This window comes from Acipenser ruthenus, chromosome 47 (assembly GCF_902713425.1).
Source record: "Acipenser ruthenus chromosome 47, fAciRut3.2 maternal haplotype, whole genome shotgun sequence".
In the NCBI taxonomy this organism is placed as follows: domain Eukaryota; kingdom Metazoa; phylum Chordata; class Actinopteri; order Acipenseriformes; family Acipenseridae; genus Acipenser; species Acipenser ruthenus.
Window position 1 is genome coordinate 2,815,392 of NC_081235.1, and position 21,766 is coordinate 2,837,157.

Below are 21,766 nucleotides of genomic sequence, written 5' to 3' on the forward strand. Positions count from 1 at the left end.
TCAACAAGGGCATAGTAAGAGGTAAGGAAATGCTGATGCACTGCTAATGATAAATGTATCATGTGCCATCTCCTGACATGGGATAATACACTCACATAAACCCAAGGACACTTAACTTGATTTGCAAAATGATGATTTGCAAAATGCTGTCTTTCAAATGTACTTAAAGTGCTTGTAGCTAACTAAACCATTCTGTAAATCTTACCTGTCATCATTCCATCCCTCTTCAGTTTGGAAAGCAACATGTCTCAATTGTGCAGTTTTTAAAGAAACACATTTTATAGTAAACATTATTTCTGGTACTACACCAAATTAAAGAAATCCTAGTTTGCAAGCCGTGTTTTCAATTAGTGTTGCACTTTCTTGGTCACCTATTGACTGGCATGCTTTCAGCCAGTAACATTATTTTCCCCAGAAGACACAGCTGAGGTGAAATGACCTAGAAAGTGCAAGTGTAACAGATTTAATGAGATTAAGGCATAGAAACAGAGAATTTCCTTTAACTAAAGTAGTACCAGATTTAGGTTTTTACATGTTTGCTATAACCATGTGTTTCTTTCAAAACTGCACACTTGACACCTGTGTAGTGATTGGAAGTGATAAGATGAATGGAATTATTTTGTGTGGTGCAGTAAACAGGCATACAAAGGCATACAAACTCCAACTCATGACATGTGATAATGAGAAACCTCTGCACCCATGAGCTGTCAAACTGTTTCAAATCTGCTGTGACATGTTTTTTTTCCTAAATAATAAACCCAGTAGTGGTGATAAATTAACTCAGGCTGTGTATATAATGCTTTAATTACTAACCCAACCTGCTTAGCAATTAATGCATGACTATTTAGGAGTTCTTTCAGATAGCCCATTTGATACAGGCCCCACAAAGGTGGATATTCTGCAGTGAGTCAGGGAAGCATATTCAAGTTGCGCTGTGCACTGAACTGTCTATTGGTGCTACGCTGAGCCCATTTTTGCTGGGATAATTAGTAAGCATGGGAAATAACGTTTTAAAGTAGAAATGACAATTGAGAATAATAAATACCCTTAAAGCACTAAAACTACAACCTTTTCTTAAGTAACTGTAGCAAACAAAATAATTACATAAATCCTAACTATTTTGCATTTCTAATCCCTACACAGGTAACCAAAGTGCAGCTCTGAAAGAAACCCATGTTATAATGAACATGTAGTTTCATTTTCAAACAGGCGTCTGATATCATTTTAGGTGAAAGAAAGTTCTCTGTTTCTATGCCTTTATCTCTGGACATCTGTTACCCTTGCACTTCCTAGTCCATTTCACCTCAGCAGTTTGCTGGGTCGTGTTGCTGGTCAGGTAATAGAAACAGCAGCTGGTTGGTAAATGCCAGACCTCCAGGTCACCAAGGAAGTGCAACACTAGCTGAAAGAAAATATATGTATTTAATTTAGTGTATACAAAAATACACCCTATAACATGTGTTTATTTCAAAACTGCACATTTGAGACCTGCATAGCAAACAGAAATGTACAGTAGATTAGATTTGTGAAATTATTTTGATGGCTTCAGCCAAAGAATTTTTATACTGAGAAACTCTTGTTCTCTTAATCTTGGCAAGGTGTTATCCAAGCTTGTTTGCTGATAGCATTGCTTTTTTTTAATGCACGCCACGCTGGAGACGGGAGATTTCAACAGAAACAACTCCCACCCCCAGGCCCAGCACAACGAAACTACGCACTAGAAAGTAAAACCTGGCAGATTGGGTCCCTGAAATGAGCAAGTCCTGTATGCGGTTTTATGGCTAGGATCTTGTTCTCTTTTATTACAGTGTGGTACTGTATGCGATTCTATGACTAGGATCTCGTTCTCTTATTACAGTGTCAAGGTCTGTGAAGAGGACCAACAGCGATGTTGTTGGCACTGAATACTGTATGCCAGTTCAGCCTTTTGTAACCAGACACTTTTGAGCAAATCCAAGAATCTTTCAAGGAACAAGTCTTTTTTGTACGATGCTGTTGATTACCTTTGATCTGAATGGGGATTGCATGGTCTTCCTTTGAATAATCAGGGCTAGTCTGTGTTGAACTGATCTTGAGTTGAGTGATCTCCAAGAGTTTAACATCAATTGCTACTTGCTAGATTTAGCAACCTCGCCCCCTTTAGTAACCAACTTTAATTAACTCCTATTTTTTGGAAGAGGTAAAAGACTTGTTAATTTTACAAAAACTAGAACCAAACAACTAAGTTATATTTTCATCAGCACTCTCAATGTGTTTTGCTTTTCCTTAGCGGTTCATTGAAGAATGGAGGAGACATTTTGAAAATATGTCCCTAGGTGCAGAATTGCAGCTTGTGTTAAGTTTCAGGCCTAAGCTATACTTTCTAATTGGGGTTTTCAACATTTATTTTTCAGCAGCTCACGAAAGACTTGATAATAGTTTAATAAGCAGCAGATGTTTCATTTTCCTATAATAGCATGTGCTCATTTACTGTCCTAGTCCGCAACACTCAATAACCTAAAACCACTATAAAAGAAATGACAGTCAAGGGAAAGGGTTCAGATAACGTATGTTATACATAGATATACATACGTTAAGATAGCTGGGATCGTCCATGCCGGTCGCACGCTGCTCTCCCACCCCAGTACAGGAGGTTAAGATTAGACATGTTAGTGCTCAAATGCAGAGGAGACTTCATTTCATGGGATTTAAGATTAGGCATGTTAGTGCTGAAATGCAGAGGAGACTTCATTTCATGGGACTTTGCTATAGACTGGTACAGTATATGATATACCTGCTGGGTGCCCAGTAAGAGGACATTTTACATGTATGGTAAAAACCGTGGTTATCCAAGGGAACATGCATTGTATGAATTGAGAAACTGCAAACATACCATGAAAATGTACAGAGGTAAGCTTTTCTATCCAAAATTGTATTGTATTGTATTGTATTGTATTTCTGAAAGATAGGGCAGTCTGATGTTTGTTTATTTTTTTATTTTTTAACAGACCGATACCTAGTTTCCAGACACACGGGCCTGGATTTATTTATTATTATAACTGTTCTCACATTTAAGATGTGCTGTTGTTGAGTCATGCGGTACGAGTCACAAGGGTGATGACAGGAAGCAGATGTGAGGGAGGAGTTTAGTACCGAACGAATAAGTACCGGTGCGGCGCTGGGCGGACTGCAGCAGGCGCGTTGGGTCGTAGGCTGGAGGTTTTGTGATGAAGTGTGTTTTGTTTGTGTCGGTTCTGGTTCTTTGGGCGACGAAGGAGAGCGTCTGTAAGCCAGCCTGCAGGTACCCTCCGTCCCAATGGTGCAGCTCGTACGAGATAGCCGTCTCCTGCCAGGTACTGTAATTCAACAGAACAACCGTTAGCTTCGTTTCTTCGTTTCGGTTTTGCTAATTATCTTTATTAGTAAATTGCACAAATACATATATAGCACTGAAATTGACTGTATGTATTTATCGTCTAGACCGTGATCATAAGAAACAAAGTAAATCGAATCTGCACTTTTTACATTTTCAAAGTTAAATTCGAAGAATGTGTTTAGCGAGATTAACAGTCTGAGTATTCACTGTTCGTTTTTCATAGAGGCGTCAGACTTTGTGGAATTTAAGGGTTTACAAAATGTGTCGCCTAATAACTGATTGATGGTTTCCGCGATTAAAGTGGGAACTTCCTGTTCCTTTTGTGGAGAGAGAGTGTTCAGTATTTAGTTGCAATACTTTTTAATTGGTTCAAATAACATGGCGATGAAAGAATATGTGTTGGTAATGCTTTGACTAATAATGTTATTAATATACAGTAATTTGACTAGTGTTTACTTACCCAGTTAGGATGTTCCAGAATTGGAATGTAAACCTTTGCCTTCGCACAATTACGTAATCGAGTTCCATCAGGGAATTCCCAAAGTTAGTGCTTCTGAACGGCGCCCTCTTTCTGATAAACAAAGTTTTTATTATATCATTCATTACCAACCAGAGCAAAGCGTATGGTTTTCAATGTACACTATTTATACAGTAGGTGTAACACACGTCACCCCCTTGATTGAGAATCATTTTCACTCCCCCATGTCATTGTAGTGTGTTAATACATTTTCTACATTTTGAAGTCTTCCAGGTGTTGGAGTCCTCTGTCCATGTTGGTCCATATCCATTTGACCCCCCAGTGCTTTACATCTAGAGTCAATCCTCGTTAATACGAATTTCTAGGGACCAGCAAAAAAAAATCATATTGTCAGTAATTAGTTGACAGGTGTTTGCAGGAATGCTGAAATCTGCAGCAACATCTTATTTTTTTTTGTGTGGTAGTGCATTATCCACAGCTTTCAAAACCTCCACTTTTGTCTGCAAGGATAATGCCTGTTTTTGCAGTGCTTCATGGAAATGACTGGAAGTGCATCGCAGGATCAGCAGATTCCAAATATCCTTTACACTCGGATGTTCAAACTAGTTTAGATTTATTAAAAATGTTCTCTCTGAAATAATTAGCACTAACAGGAAATCGGTGTTAAGTGAATTCGTATTATAAGAAGCGATTTACAAGAAGTGACTGCTAAATTTGTCCGGGACCATGTAGAAATATGTTTTAACAAAAATTGACTTTATATTGAAACACTTTAGAACCGCCCAAAAACACTGTAGTTTCATATAATCTGTTGAAGCACATCATCCTGATAACTGTTAAACAGATGAAGTGTGTTAATACTGTGTCTGGTTTTCGTCTTTTTTTATTAACATTTTTTATTGGATTGAATGATTTTATAATCCAGTTGAGAGTATACGTACTTACACTTTTTATATGATAGACCAAAAACAGCAAAGAGTAAACAAGACATACACTCTCAACTTGATTAGAGGTAGCCATGGCACTGAACACTTAAAGGTTCAGCTCCCTTCCTGTAGACAACAGATTTGTCAATGATGAGATGTAATTAAACAGCATTGTAAAAGGAGTGGAATTCATTACCCCCATTTTGTGATATGGTCATATTTTAAAAAGCCATCAACTAACCCAAAACCAGAGAGAAATGTAAAGATTATTGAAAATCCCATGAACTCTAACCCGGCCACATTGTGAGCATCACAGAGAGCATCGGGGAATCCAATACAGACAAACATAGAGGATAAACTCCCAGAACAGAATAAAAGGGCAATATTACATCTGTCTGCAGGCATATTGTAGTGTGTGTTTTACTGGCGTTGCATCCTGCACAGGACAGAATAACTGAATGCCTGCCTTCTGCTGGTTCACTTTTAGAAACGGAAGTGAGTTTTGCTGCTGTACATTTTAGATTTTTAGAGGGGATTTTTTAAGATGCAAAACAGAACTTCTGACTGACAGATTCATTTGTATGGTGGGTATAGGGACAGTCCCATGTTGCTTTACAAAACTTTTATTGACACAACCATTAATCATCTTGTACATATAAAGTCACTGACTCATCTCAATGCTCTTACAATAACCAAGCTTCAAGAAACATGGAACCGACTGTCAAAATATCTTCAAGTATAAAAGCACATGGCCATTAGCAATTGTATATGTTCTTCCGATTGAGGGTTGAGTGATGCATTTTCTATGACAGCAGGGCAGAAGAGCACAGTGCAGAACAAGGTTAATAACATTATTTGTCGCTGTTTTGGGGGTGAAATCACACCCCACACTGGTCCGGCTTGTTTAATGGGTCTGTATTTATCTCATCAGGTTGAGAAGCAATGTGTTGAGTTCAACAGGAGCCAGAGTGAAGCTCCAGTGCAGGTCAGCCTGTACTATGAGAGTCTGTGTCCTGGCTGCAGAGGCTTCCTTGTCATGCAGCTGTTTCCCACATGGATTTTGCTGATGGACATCATGAACGTTACACTGGTGCCCTATGGGAATGCACAGGTAGAGTATTGTCATTATGATGGAGATCAGTGGCTCGCGTCCAGCCCTTGACTCTTCAATTTGACCATAAAATATTAAGGGAACTGTATGAAAGCAATTGAGTGACTTGTAAGGTTACTGTACCAACCAGATGTTCTCATCAGGTATATCTCTAATGTATTTCTCCCTTTCACAATGCCACTCTCATCTTTCCAGGAGAAGTTTGATGGTAAGCAGTGGCAGTTTACATGCCAGCATGGTGAAGAGGAGTGTCTTGGGAACATGATTGAGGTCAGTAACACACATCAGCACTGCTAGCCAAGGCTTTCCAGTCCACACCTCTCCACAATATCCCTGAAGTCAAAGCTTCAGCAAGTCTGACTGTTTCAGACTAACTCCATGTCTTCTCTCCTTTGCTGCTCTTTGTTCTCGCCTGTCTTGTGAATAGTTACTGAACAGCCTTTCTCCCTCTCAGACATGCATAATGGACATTCTGGGTGATGCTAATAAATACTTCCCAGTCCTCTTCTGCATGGAATCCTCTCAAGATGTCATCAAGTCAGGAGAAGCTGTAAGTGCCGTCTAACTCGCAGAACTTTCTGCAGATCAGGTTTGCCCCACATGGCCCTCCTCACATGGATTTATTTCTCTTATTTTCCCAGATGCAAATTATTAACTGCGTGATTTCAGATAACTTTATTTTAAAGACAAATATGCTTTACATATCAGATAGCCTCTAATGATTTTCAATCTTTTCCAAGGCATCTGAGAAACCTTTCTAATTAAACTGTAATAGTTTCTTTACTTTTTTATTGGTGCAGGGACAGATATTGGACTATTTAAACAAACACTGCTTGGCATGTAACAGACGGAAATCCGTGCATAACTGCCTTCTGAAATAACACACATTCTACCTTACAGAAGAGTGTTTGTCTCTCCTTTTTTCAAAGGGTTATTAATGGTGCACCAGTTATTTTATTACTGTAATGTGGTACAAATAATACTTTTGTTTCCAGCTAATTCAAAATGAAAGATTATTTGAATCTTTGTTTAAATCTTGAAAGAACATCCAATGAAAACCCCTGTCCTACACTGGAGTAAATGCAATATTGTATCTATTATGGTCTACATCTCTTAATAACAAATATGCATTTTATAAGTAGATGCATGTGAAGTGTTCAGGCGAGCAATGCAGATCAATTGGTCTGTTGTCTGTTAATTTATCGTTTGAAGTCCTGTATCCAATAGAAAGACTCAAGGGCCAGATGCACCATTTTTTTGTTAAAGGAAACAAAACCACCACTTTGAGTCCTTTTTAAATTAACCTTTTTGTTTCAGGTTTTCTTAAATATATATATTTGGTTTTAATTTTCGCAGTGCCTGAAACTGTATGAACCCACCGTGCAGTGGGAATCCATTGTGACATGCGTTAAAGGAGACCAGGGAAACAAACTGATGCACGCCAACGCACAGCTGACTGACACTCTGAAACCAGCCCACCAGTATGTGCCCTGGGTGACTCTCAATGGGGTAAGAGCATTAACAAGGCAGCCTAAATAATAAGGAAAATCCTGAGCAGATTTGGTTGGCCAACGCTGTTTACATAACCGGCCAACAAAATGTGTGACGTCCTGCCTTCAGGTTAAAGACCAGCCCACTTATTATTATTATTGTTATTATTATTTATTTCTTAGCAGACGCCCTTATCCAGGGCGACTTACAATCGTAAGCAAAAACATTTCAAGCGTTACAATACAAGTAATACAATAAGAGCAAGAAATACAATAACACTTGCGTTCTTCACTTTATTAGTTCCTACAGTATTGATTATTGCATCAGGGGTTGGCTTACACAAAAAACTTGTTTCTGTAAGGGGCAGTGTTGTGTGCTAGAAGCTCTACAACCACGAATGCAGACGAGCCCGGCTCCTTGGCATAGTGGTTAAAACACTGTCTTGTGTTGTGCAGGGTCGCTGGTTCAACCCCAGCCCTCGCCCTGTTACATTTCCATATTAAAACTTTATATTCTTATGTCTCCAGTTAAATACAGTTTACAAATGATGATATTCTGTCTGTACGATGAGTATGAAAGTTATTTGGTACTGGAGTAATACATTTTTGTATAATATTGTTGGAGGATAGTGTAAAGCATATGCTTTATGGCTGTAGATTGATAAGTCAAAAAGCCTGGAGTTTATTCTGTTGGTTCATCAATATTACTTCATCAGTGTAGTAAACGGTACTACCACATGCTGAATCATGCAATAACCTCTTTCTACAATCTGATAAAAGAAACACAAAGGGCGTGTTAAGTAACTGAAAGAAGCCACTTAACATTGCTCTCAGTACCACTCTTCATAAGCAGCTGAGCTCTGCAGAGCTGTCTTCTTACTAAAGAGTATTATAGACTGATGGGTGATCCCAGTAGTTGAAAGTGTTGAAATGGTGCAGTGGTAGTGTTTGCTTTAAGTGGTTTCATCCCTTTATATCCTAACGCAATGTGTTGGTTGCTTGCAGGAGCACACAGATGCAATGCAGGATAAAGCCATGAGTTCTCTCTTCAATCTAGTCTGCAGTACATACAAGGTGAGTCCTGGAGCACAAGGCAAGCCAAGGCCCCTCTGATCCCATGCACGCTTTCAAATATGTGATGAAACTTGGTATGGACATTCTTTATCTGATCCGCTGAAGTAGACCATTATTTCAAGGAGCAAGATGTGTTTTCCTTCCTGTTTTTGCAGGGGCAGATCTTGCTTGCGTCACTGAAGCGCGCTCATTGTAAGAATTAAAAGTACTTATAATTTCACTGAGCGTGTAGATCTAACACTCCATGACAAAGCATTCAAAACATACAATCCACAACATGTTCTATGAAACAGATTCACTACGTTACGATCACGTTTCATCTGTTTGTCATGAAATGTAATGATTTCTAATATGCTTGTGCACGGTCGCTACCGCGATTCAGGTTCAGAGAGTACTTTCTTTTGTACTGACGGGCCTGACGCAGCAAAGAAACACACTCTCCGCTTGATTAGTGGTAGCCACCGCACACTTGTATACATACAGAGAAACTCATTAAGTTCACACTGCCAAGGTGGCAGATACGAAACAAAAACAAAGATAAGCCTATACAAGAAGCTTAAGTGTGGGATCATCTAAATGAAACAAGGCTGATATCACATGTGGTTTGTCTAATGTGCCACAAAGAAATGGACTGTACTGGAAATACAAACCAACTTTCCACTTGATAAGATGACAAGACATTAATGCAGATCAGAAAGAGTGCTCTGCGCACAGAGAGCTGCTCTAAAGACCAAGCATGTTGACCAGTTCATGTTTTTGATTCCTGATTGACAATATTGGAAGATTTTTCTGGTTAAATGTTTTCATTTTGAATCCAATTATTTGCATTTGTGTTCTATTTATTAATATGTTTTACTGTTAATAAAGATTACAATCTAGATTAAGAATTGCATGTTTTTGCAGTTAGCAACTTTTGCATATAAACAAAATCATGCTGATCTTGTTGGTGGATTATACTGTTGTATACAATGGAAATCGTTCATTGTGTTATAGCTACAGAAATATTTCAGCAGTCGGTATCCCATTTAGATTTTTTGTACTTTACTATAAAGACGCAAATACAATTTAATAGATTGTTTTGCAAGTTCACAATAACAATTGTTCATGTTCGTGATACGTATCATATGACAGCCCATGTTTCGAGGTGTGCACGGGATCGTTGTGAACCCAATGCTACACACCCCTCATTTAAAACCACCAGCCACTAGGTGGCATGCTTGCTTCATTTCTAGTGACTATAGTTTAAAGGCCCTCGGATATATATGTCCACAAAACAGTATAATATAATATAAAGTATAACATATAAAATCTCCCTCACCACTTTTCTTTGTCTATTTTCAGGGTGAGAAGCCTGTCGCATGCACAGGAGAAACGAAGACAAAGCCCACTACCTACTGTATGAATTAAGAGCTGCCTAGCGCAGTGAAATGGGATAGTTTTTAAACTGCTGATTTGTGTAATCAAGCATTACATTCGCACTACTTTAAGAGGGGACATTGTTCAGTACAAAGTAACCACAGGTGCATTTTCTGAAACCACGATGCTTTCATTTTACTAAATAAATATTCCTGTTTCCAAGACTTCAAAAATATAATACAAGTAGTATAGTGTGTTTGTGTTTTTTTATTTTTTATTTGAATTTATACATTTTCCAGTCTTATTTTCTCATTTTTACTTTGATAGAAGTAATTGGTTTTCATTACCAGTTTACTTCCTGTGTTACACCATAATAGGACCGTATCTGATCCCTTGTTTCCTGTGTACAGTAAGTGTAAGGTGCAGATGGAGTCCTATTTCATGTAACACAGGAAGGAAGTTGATTTGTCTAGAAAATTTGAGTTTCACCTCCAAAAACATCAACAGCAAAATATGAAGGACTTGTGCTAATGTTCTGTTAATAAGAAGTACATGTTTTCATCCAAATTAAATCTCTGCAGTTTAGGAATCTCCGGTATACCAGCGCTGTTAAACGTGTCTAGGAACTGCCTTGAATTGTATTAGAAATGTATATTTTTGTGTTTACGGAACACTACCACAGGTTTTTATCAACTTGCACAGGAAGTGAATTTATAGTGTGGTGGTAGAATAAGTGAGCTTCCACAGACAACTGGAAACTAATGTTTCACAACCACTTAATGGTTGTGTTTCTTTTCTTTTTTTTGTAATACTCTTGCAATATATTAATAAATGACTTTTTGTATGATTTAAATGAAGTGTGAATTTATTTTAAGATGGGTGTCAGTCATCTTCATTGTGGTCCATTTACGTCAGTGCGTATTCAAAACCCTAATAATACCACTTCACATGGGACTGAAGAGAAGTGATGACAATAACTAGAGGTGACATTACAATGAAAACACTTCAGAACAGAGTAAGTGCTTCTATTACAAATCTGATTGTTACAGAGACTACGAGTTCTGGAGCTACATTTCAGTTCTAGTTGCCTGCCATAGACCTATGCAAGGTAGGCTAGATCAGCTAGAGTCTTTTATATCAGTGAGCGACAGCACCATCTAGCACACTGCCGAGTATTGCCAGCAAAACAAAAGCACACTTGTTTGCAAAGTAGCAGATCACTAGATGGAGCCGAGTCTTCACTGCTATAGACACAAGCCTCGATTACACGTGTGTACGACAGGCAACTGGAACTAAAGAGCAGCTCCTATCTTTAAGAATTGCAATAAGAAGCACCCAGAGCAACTGTAAATAAAACCACTCTGTAAGAAAAAAGGGGAAGCAGCTAGCTGGTAAATGACATGACCTGGGAAGTGCAACACTAACTGAAAGCATGTTTTAAAATAAAACTTTGTTTACCTGTATATAATGAATAGAAGTACACAACAGGTAAGATTTATGGAATCTTTTTCATGCTTATCAAATAGTTCATTGCTAACTCGTATTCTATCCTATTCTGTACACATTGTTAATGTACGTCATTGGCACCTGATGCAGTAGCTCTTATTGTGAATTGACCGAGGTGGCGAGGATGTGTGTTACTGATGTTAGCGACAATCCCTTTAGCGTGTGTGAACTGGAGAGGTTGAGAATCAGGACTCTCTTACAATGTGTGAGAGCAAGGCCAGTCTGAACAGCTGCCGATTGATCCTGTTTACCCAGAATACTTTACTGTAATGAAGTGTAACTCTGCCCTAGAGACAGTGCCTGCTAGATGGGGATGGCTCAGCGTTTAGATCTATTGATTAATATTATTGATTGTGATGGTGCGTCTGGGTAAAAACAACCGATACAGTGTGTATTAATTGAACCCACCCCCTGTAGCATAATGAACACATACTAAAAAGCCATTCAAATGACATGCAAAGCTACTTACTCTTTATTGTTTTGTGAATAGGACCCACATTTTCAACTGCATGAGGATTTTCATCACAGATGACTTAGCTTGGGCAAAGCTATAACAGACATTTATTGCCATTTAGATCAAAATTGTGCAGTGATTGACTTAGATTCAAAGTTTGGATCCCTCAGAATATTTATTTATTGTTTAGTTCAGCGCTCACTAAGGACAGAGGTGTGTGAGAGAGAGAGAGAGACACACACACACACACAATTCTAACCCAGAAATACTAGTGTACGTATATTATGTGACGTGGGGCATTGCAGTTCAGCTACACAGTCTACCGCCCTCAGACTCCCCCTACTACAAAGAGGATGACTTCTATGACCTCCAAACTCTAATTACCCATTTCCAAACCCTGGGCTCTGTGCTGCTGTGTAGAGCTCTCAATGCCAGGATGGAGAGAGAGATTGATTACATCAGCACAGAGGGAAACACTCACCTATTTGGAGACACCCCTCTGTACCACACACATATTAAAACACAGAGGAACATCCATGATACTGTATTAAATAAGAGTGGGAAACAGTTACTGCATCTCTGTAAAGGCCTGGGTCTGTACATAGTCAATAGCAAGACAAGGGGGGGACTCTCTGGGGAGATTTACCTACAGCTCCGCTCTAGGTAGTAGTGTGGTAGATTATGCCATAACTGACAGATACAAAAAATATTCATTCATTTATAGTCAGACAACAGTCTGCAGCAGAGCCTGGCACTGCTAGAGCAGTACTGTCAGACCTGGGACAAAGCAGGGTCTACAGCAGAGCCTGTCACTGCTAGAGCAGTACTGTCACACCTGGGACAGAGCAGGGTCTACAGCAGAGCCTGTCACTGCTAGAGCAGTACTGTCAGACCTGGGACAGAGCAGGGTCTACAGCAGAGCCTGTCACTGCTAGAGCAGTACTGTCAGTCCTGGGATAGAGCAGGGTCTACAGCAGAGCCTGTCACTGCTAGAGTAGTACTGTGAGAAATGGGCACTGATGGTCAATCTGGACAAGACCAGAGTAATGGTATTCCAGAAGAAATCCAGATCTCAGGAAAACAGGTACCGCTTCACTCTGGGCAACACCGTATGAGATCACAGCACCAACTATAACTACCTGGGTCTTACCATCAGTGCTTAAGGGAGTTTCAACCTGGCTAGAAATGCATTCAAAGAAAAGGCACGTCAAGCTTTCTATACCATAAAGACTCGATTTGGCAAAACCAAAATATCAATACAAATTTGGCTCCAAATTTTCAACTCTGTCATACAACCAATCCTGCTATATGGCAGTGAAGTGTGGGGACCCCTCGTAAACCACAAATACAAAAACTGGGACAAAAGCCCAATAGAACAGTTGGAATTTAGCAAAAATATCCTGCAGGTTCACAGAAACGCCCCCAATAACGCCTGCAGGGCTGAGCTGGGACTGTTCCCCCTTCTAATCCCTATTCAAAAGAGAGCAGAAAAGTTGTGGTTCCACTTAAACCACGCAGACCAGGACTCCTATAAATACAAGGCTCTACTGAGCAACCAGCTCTCCCCAGACAAGGACCCCCTGGGCTAACTGGGTCTGAGGCTCACAGAACCGAGCCACACTCAAACCAGTTAGCCTCAGACACAAGCCACTAACAAAAACATTCCAATAACAATAACTCAAAAAATACACTACTCCACACTGCTGCCCTAGAAATATGGGGGAAATATATTCCTAAATCTACTGGGAGAGGAGCGGACTGCAAATCTAGCAGCCAAATATGTATCCGCCTACCACAGCCTGACAGTGGGTGCGTTCACGGCGATCATTCTGCGCACATCTGTCCAACATTACCAACTGCGTGAACTCAGCCGGAAATAACGTCACCAGGTCACGCAGTTATATTGTTATTGCGGAGGGGGGCTGTTCTGCTCATAGATGTTTAATGTTTAGTTGTGTTTGCTGTATTATATATTTATTTGGCAATAATGCTTGTAATATGGTCATTCCAATAAAGAACATTTGAATTTGAATTACAATTGGCAGGTCACTCGTGATCTCTCCATCGTCTCTTTGGTTCACCTCCCGCAGCTGCTTTCAAAGCTGCGCTATGCTGTGCTAAGATCTGCGCAGATTGGAGGGTGGAGCTTCGTGACGTCACGCAGCATCCCTCCCACAACGGGATTCTGTGCAGAACTGCGCAAGTCTGTGCTACAAGAACGCACCCTGTTTGTAGTCCCTTACGCACATGCCCATTGAGTGCTTCTGCTGCCAATAACCGTGTTTTATTGGAAACCAGAACACGTGAGCGGTGCCTGAAAGCAAACTACAGCTTGTCAGAAATTATTGCATTCACAAAGGTGAATGGAAACTGTATTCTACGATAAAGACGTAAAGAGAAAACATGACTCTATTATGAAACGAGCTAGTTTTAATTAGGACTTGAAAAGTAAGCGAGGTTACAGAAACTGCTAACTTCCATTCAGACTAGTTAAATTGATATAGGTATTTCGTTTGTGTCGTTTTCCGGCTGGTTGGATGTTGCATTAGACGTAGTAACTGGATTTGTAATGTGGTTTGGTTTATTTAATAACACAGTAGTGATTGTTCCATTAGCATGTTATACATTTCAACGTGTGCGTTTTTGACCACGTAAGCCTGTTTTGCAACCTTTACTGTGAATTATTTCCGATAATAATAATACGCGAGACGAGTTTGTACTGGATGTAGTGAATGTACCACAGATATTTTACTGCGCGTGTGAATCATGCTCCCCCAGCGGGGTAGAGAGCTCCTGGTCCGGCTGTCTGGATATTGGAAGCCGCTTTTCAATGGCAAGTTTCTCCTCGTCACCAACACGGTGAGCTGCGGTGCCATGCTGGCCGTGGGAGACACGATTCAGCAGGCACGGGAGAGCAGGAAGAATCCGGGCAGGAGGTGGGACTGGACCAGAACGGGTATGTTCAACACGGGTACATGCCAGCTATGCAGTATACCGCAGTGTGCATTTGAAAGGCAGACCAAGAACAACAAAGTCAACAAGTGAGAAAAACATGCCTGAACAAAGTTTTTTTTTTTTTTATTAGACCAATAAGGCACTTTCAGGAGCACATGTGTTCTTTTGTCACTTTGTGAATAATCCCTGTGATTGATTTGCCACAGTCGTGTTCTTTTGGGACATCTTAATGTGATGGAGGCAAATTGCACTGACCTTGCATCTATAGGGGTCACTGCTGTTAATGATCAGCAGTAACTAGAGGGAAGGTGTTAACTGCAGTGGTTCAGGAGTTCCTCAAGTTCAGTATGACATGTTATTGCTGTCATTGCACTGGTCTACACTTGCCTCCATCACATTAATATCCATGGTCGCTAATTGGTGATATATTGCCACATTATTAAACCGGATACAATTTTAACTTGCCCAATAATAAGTACAAAACTCATTATCACCCTGCTCGGCAAGTTAATACAGAGTAATGTGTTAGGTTGTGTGTTAGCGCCATTCAAAAATAAAATAAACAAGCTCATGGATTATTTGTTTAACCATTCTGATTATGTGTATAACATGTTTAAATGGTAATAGCTGATCTATTTTTTAAATCTGAAAAAAACAAAAAAAAACTTTAGCTCGCATGCATATTCTTTCATGATGGTTTTTCATTTCCATGTTTAGTAATGTGTACGGGAACCAAAGAGAGCCCACGTCTCAAATAAAAATAATAGACTTTCAATATATGCAATTGTATTATTTCAGCCATTTAACAAGCACACATCAGAAAATGAAACTATTCAATATTTGAAAATGTATGTGTACAAACGATACTCGTTTTTTACAAGCAAACCCGTAACCGAGCTGTTACCATGTGGTAACACCAATGCTAAAAGGTTAACGGATTTATACTAATCCTAATAATAAACACTATTCAAACAATAATCAGATTGTGAACGGCATTTCTGACCTGAACACATTGTATCCGAAACCAAAACGTGCCCCAGTGGTCCGGCCCACTGTGACGTCACAGCGCTGAGTGGTTCGGACCAAGGGCCACAGAATACTACAACCCCCTTCTCACAATATTTGGGTATCTGTTGGTGCATCTTCTTTCGCTACAGTCACAGCAGCAGACAAACACCTGCTATCTTGCACACTTGTCTCTTTTTTCATAATTTCTTTTTTTTATCATTATTGACACTTTACTTTTGTCTTATTGGTGCAGTTGGTTGCTTAGTTGTTAAATTTGTAAAAAAAAAAAAATGTAAAAAATTGCCATGTCGAGGTAACGAGTACAACAGGGTTAAAAATGGGTTTGTAAATTCGTTTTTTCCAGCTTTTTGACACTCTGACCCATTTTCCAGCGTTCATGAAACAGAAGTCATGTTTACTATACTGTATACATTATACAGTTAAAAGATGTTACCATGGGCCTGTGGTGCTTCATAACTACCGGCCAAACTGTGATCTCTACCGGCCCCGGGCCGGCGGGTCATGGTTAATGTGGAACCCTGGCTTATCCAGTACGCTCAGGTACATCAGCAAGCTTCGGAAATCTGCAGAGTTCATAGAAGCCTTGTTGGCTTCCAGCTCCCTCACATGAATCTTTTAATTCCATCCTGTTTTGTGTTTGCAACAGGGCGTATGCTTGCTATTGGATGTTCCATGGGCCCTTTCATGCACTACTGGTACATGTGGCTGGACAGAGTGTATGTGGGGAAGGCTCTGAAGACAGCCAGTAAGAAGGTGCTTATCGATCAGCTTGTTGCCTCTCCTACCCTGGGCGGATGGTATTTTGTGGGTAAGCTGCGTATTGTTTAGTGGATATGTGACCATTCTTTACCGTTTCAGAAAATGATGAATTCCACTTTTAAGACATGTCAACTGACGCCTTTTTAGATAATAGGTCCATTATGCATTTGTGGTTTAACAACCAAGAATCAATAGTTCATTAAGAGTTTACATTCTGAACAAATTTTAACTTTAAAAAACTGAATTTAAGCTAAGCTACTCGGCATCTAACTGGGTAGAATTCAGCTGGCAGTCCAAACTAGTTGATGTCTGAAAAAGTTCAATGCATTTTGATCCATGTGGTTATTGTTGCAGCACTCATAGCTCTGCCATGCTAATATATTCATGTATTTTTTAGGAATGGGAGTTTTGGAAGGACATACTATGAAGGAAGGCTGGGAGGAATTTATGAGCAAGTTTTGGGAATTTTACAAGGTAATGAAGCCTGCCCTGCCTGTAAGAAGCCAGGTTATGTGTTTACAGCACAGGAAAACAATGCAAACTACTTACTGAACAAAAACATCCGAATCCTGGAATAAACAGAACGTTCAATTGTAGGAGATTGACGTCCTTGAAAACTGAGTTGCAGCTAGAATGTTAAATATGACAAATGGGGGCTGTACATTGCTAAAGCATGCTTGGAATTCTGTCAGTCAGCAAACAGTGCAACATTGCTTCAAAAAAGCTGGGATTTCTGTAGTTGAGGAGGGCAGTGCTGATGAAAATACAACCGAAACTGAAACTCTGACAACACCAGAGGGGATGTCAGAGGAAGAATTCTCAGCTGTGTCACCTTAGCGACCAGGACGCTCTGCCTGAAACAGACACCGATGACGTAAGCGTGCGTGCTGCGCTTGTAACACTGCGGTGTGCTATGGAGCAGCATCCGGATATAGAGCCGAACTGGGATTTTTTAAAACGCGGACAAGTTTGCCGTCCATACTTGCAAAAACAGATTGTCCAGATGCGTATCAGAGTTCTTCGCTGGAAACAATTTGCAGTAATGTAGCCTGCCCGTTCTGTACATGTCTGCAGTAATGTAGCCTGCTTGTTCTGTACATGTCTGCAGTAATGTAGCCTCACTAGGCTGGCTAACTCTTTGAATTCTGAAGTGAGCTTTACGTGACCACTTGATGGGGTCCATTTTCAACGCCTACCACCTCTGAAACTGTGGAAATGTAGTTAACGAGGGGACAGAAATGACTGCTGCCTGCACACGTGGTTAATTTCAAACCTATTCAGCTTTTAGGAGTCTTTTCAGAAGCCGTATTAAGGCTGATTTTCTCAAGTGAGGTGGGGAAGCATATCGGTGTAGCACAGGCTTCAGTGGACAGCGCAACAGTAATAAGCTTTCCCACCTCGCTTCAAAAAGGAGTATTGGTTAGTTAACCTGGCTAATAATGATCTATGCAGGAACACCAATAATGATTTTATTTGTTAATATTATCTACATAACTCTCTTTAACTGTTTATTTTCTCTTTGCAGGCTGACTGGTGTGTATGGCCTCCTGCGCAGATGATTAATTTCTATTTCCTACCTGCTAACCTCCGTGTGATCTACGTGAATGTGATCACACTGGGATGGGACACCTACCTCTCCTACCTCAAACACAGAGTAAGAATTCCAGGATAGCTGATGCCAGGAGATTCTTGTATCCCACAAGTGGCAGGGAGTGGACTTACTGGCCACTCTGACCTTGAGTGGGTGAAAAACAGCTTGTATCTCACACAGCACCTTATACTATGTTTATAATATAAGTTATATACAAATAAATACACAGTATAGCTCATTTTAATGTGATTTTCATCTGATACAAGCCATCAGAAACAAACTAAAAGCAAAGAATGTGGATGCCGGCCTGCTTCTTAACAAAAGCAAAGTCTAAGACATTAACACTGAGGTACAGGGCTGTTTTTTTGTGAATAAGTTATGTTAATGCATTGCTTGGATTTGCTTGTTCAATTACTCAGTAGATTATTCTCATGCTCTTACCACCACTTGGCACCGTTAAGGTGAAAATAAGGTAAGACATTGTTTTGGAGGAGTTATGTGTTATGTGTTGATGTAATAGTTTTCAATAGTTTAGTAGATATTTAGTATATTATCAGTAGCTGTAAATGTTTTGGTGACTTATTTTTTTGAGGACATCGATGCATTGATGGTAAAACATGAGGCATCGTCCCAGCGTTAGTCACGGATCAATCTCAGATCTACCATAGATGTGTGTATGTAGACACTTGGGTTATATGACAAGTAGAATCTCTGTCATCATTCTATGTATTCTATATGAACTTTTAACCCCTTTGCAGCCTCCATCGACGATGTTAGTTTCCCCTAGTGGTCTTTGGGTAGCTACCATCAGCCATGCTGCATTTTGCGCCTTGCATCTTCGATATGTAAGTGCAATAAATGTTCCATCATTAAACTGCACCACACTTTGTACGGAGACAGGCAAGCCCTTGTGAACCTGCCACACTTGCCTCTGTTTACATACACAGCTTGGATGGCAGGCTGCTTGCTTTGAAGATAGTGGCTGTGGTTTGTGTTGCAGCTGTCACTCTCTCAGACCCACTCTACTGTCTCAAATGGGTATTTTTATAGCACTTTAAAGACAGTGTTGTGGAAATGATCATAACATGCTTAACTGTGGAGTGACGTCCGTGACAAAAAGGCTGTAAAGGGGTTAATGTGTTTTTGTAGTACAGCTGTGCTGCGCAGAAAAAGGAAGGAACAAAATCGTATAAGGACACTCAATGCGCTGTGTAGTTATTGCACAGAAATGGGAATCATGTACTCCCATTGCATTGCAGTTCCATTCCAGGTTTTTCTATTAGCCTTCATTGTAAGTAAGTGTGTGGTGTGTCTTAGCTGAGGTGTGTTCAAATAAGCTCCAACTAAAAGTTGTAATGGCTCAAACTGGCATGCATGTAGTGAAATGTAAGTCCATAATGAATAGGGGTGTGGGTAATCCGATGACAGACGGGGAGGACGCAGAAGGTTGCAGTTGAAACGCACTGCTCTTATTATTTACAAATGGAAAAACAGAACCGTGTGACTATACTGACAACGGTATGTGACGGGCGACTATACAACAAGTGTACAGAAAATAAAAGGTAGCTGTCACGAAATGGAGCAGTACTCCTGTTACTCAGGGAGGTCTTGCGGATCTTAGCTTTTCAGCAGCCCCAAGGTGTGTCAGCTGACCCCTTTTATCACATGATGCTCCGCTGGGACACGCCCCCTTGCTGGTTAGGGATCCCCAGCTGCTTTTCCCTGCAGCCAAACACAGCAGGTAGCATGTTGCAGACGGAGTGTCTGGCTCTCTAAAAAATTATGAAAATAAATAAACAAAAAATTCCTCTATCATGAGAAGGGCTTCAGCCTACCACACTATGTATCCATTCATTGCATATCGATGAATCCTGCTGCTTTCTTTACGTGATATTTCGTATTGTGATGGGGGTATGTATGGTTTGTGTTGCGTTGTGATACAAGGCCATTGAAGTTCAGCAGTTGTTTCTTGAATGAAAAAAAAAGCTTTTAACAAAGTAGTACATTATTTAAATAGTTAATTGTATGCATCTTAAGTAACTATCACATGGTTGATTGTGACATTATCTACACCCCTAATAATGGAATGCATTTTGTGTTTGCAGAAGGATGGAAAGCCCGAAGCTCTTCCTACTGACTCCAGCAGTTCCCCTGGAGACCAGGAGCCAGACACCTCTGTGCCGAAGTGCTTAGAAGAGACACCGTAGTGATCTCAGAATCTGAAGGAACTGCTTCGGTGCTGAACATGAATCGGCAGTCTAGCGTTAGAGCAGATTCAGCTTTCCTTAACTGCGTGGAAGGGCACGTATTCCTAATATGCCATTTCCTTCCTGTTTAATATCCTAATACATGTATTCAGTAGTATTCCATACTGTTGTCTCTGCATGGATCATTGTTTTCAATACTATTCCAACAATCTCCAGACTACTCAAGGTTTTTTGGGGAAGCACTCTACTGTTGCGCTGTGCACTGAAGCCCATTGGTGAAGTATTGTGCACGGAATCCTGTGCTACACAAATTATTATTATTATTTATTTATTAGCAGAGGCCCTTATCCAGGGCGACTTACAATTGTTACAAGATATCACATTATACATTATTTTTACATACAATTACCCATTTATACAGTTGGGTTTTTACTGGAGCAATCTAGTTAAAGTACCTTGCTCAAGAGTACAGCAGCAGTGTCCACCACTGGTGATTGAACCCACAGCCCTCCGGTCAAGAGTCCAGAGCCCTACCCACTACTCCACACTGCTGCGAATATTCTTGCCTTGAGAAAAGAGCATTGAAAATAATGATCTAGACACACTAGAGAATCATATAAAACACACAATGGGTAAGAAATGAAATGATAGGAAAGGTAGATGATCGAAAGTGCCTTTAACACGTTTTATGTGCATGGTTTTGAAAAGAGATGAGAACATGTACTTTGTCTCATTATTTTGTTTCTGCTATATACAGAATGCATTCCATGCACCGAGCAATTTCAAATCACTGAAACAGTGAGATTGTTCAAGCAAGCAGTAACAGAATGATGTGATGATTAGGAACACATATTGTGGTATTCCAGCTTGGGGGCTTGTCTGTGTTCCCTGAAGGGTATCTCATTAAAGTGCTTGTAGCTGTGTAAATAATTCCATACATCTTACTTGCTACTCATTTCAATCAGAGTACCAGCACTGTTGCAGGAGGGAGCATGAACTGGATACACTGCAATGTTTAGAAGAAAAAATCTCTTTTTCCAGCTGTACCCCCCATTCCCACAATAATACACTGTTTCACTTCAGCTCTGTGCCTCTGAACTATTTTTTAGTGACGGTTTCTCTATCAGTTCCGAATATGGTAATGTGTTTCTCATGCAAGAATAATCAGTCAACACTGCTAAAATGCAACATTCTGCCGTTACAACTGTGTTTTTTACTAAAAAGAAAAATGAATGGTTATAGTTTTAAGGAATGTAGGACCATCATGGGAAAGGTTTTAGACTGCTGCTGAGTCTTGCTTTCCCTAAATTCTTTATGGGGCTCTGGCTTCAAACTCATGCTTTGTGTAACAGTAAATGATTAACATTGGTGGCTCGCTATATTTCAAGGTGTTGGTGCCATTATATTTTGTATGTACATTTTCAAATTAGGGCTCTTGAAAATTATTTAATTAAAAAAATAAAATTGGTATTAAA

General features: G+C 40.0%; 2 protein-coding genes across 2 annotated transcripts; both read left to right on the forward strand.

The window, feature by feature from the left end:
• Window positions 1-3,128: 3,128 nt before the first annotated feature.
• On the forward strand, window positions 3,129-10,643 carry LOC117966202 (gamma-interferon-inducible lysosomal thiol reductase-like). The gene is made up of 7 exons (XM_059014105.1): window positions 3,129-3,332; window positions 5,691-5,870; window positions 6,066-6,140; window positions 6,325-6,420; window positions 7,227-7,379; window positions 8,366-8,434; window positions 9,776-10,643. Exons 1-7 carry the CDS (start codon window positions 3,207-3,209, stop codon window positions 9,839-9,841), a joined length of 765 nt encoding a protein of 254 aa, XP_058870088.1. The 5' UTR covers window positions 3,129-3,206; the 3' UTR covers window positions 9,842-10,643.
• A 3,341-nt stretch (window positions 10,644-13,984) lies between these two features.
• Window positions 13,985-21,766, forward strand: LOC117966324 (mpv17-like protein 2). The gene is made up of 5 exons (XM_059014163.1): window positions 13,985-14,706; window positions 16,381-16,542; window positions 16,891-16,967; window positions 18,019-18,147; window positions 20,190-21,766. Exons 1-5 carry the CDS (start codon window positions 14,517-14,519, stop codon window positions 20,289-20,291), a joined length of 660 nt encoding a protein of 219 aa, XP_058870146.1. The 5' UTR covers window positions 13,985-14,516; the 3' UTR covers window positions 20,292-21,766.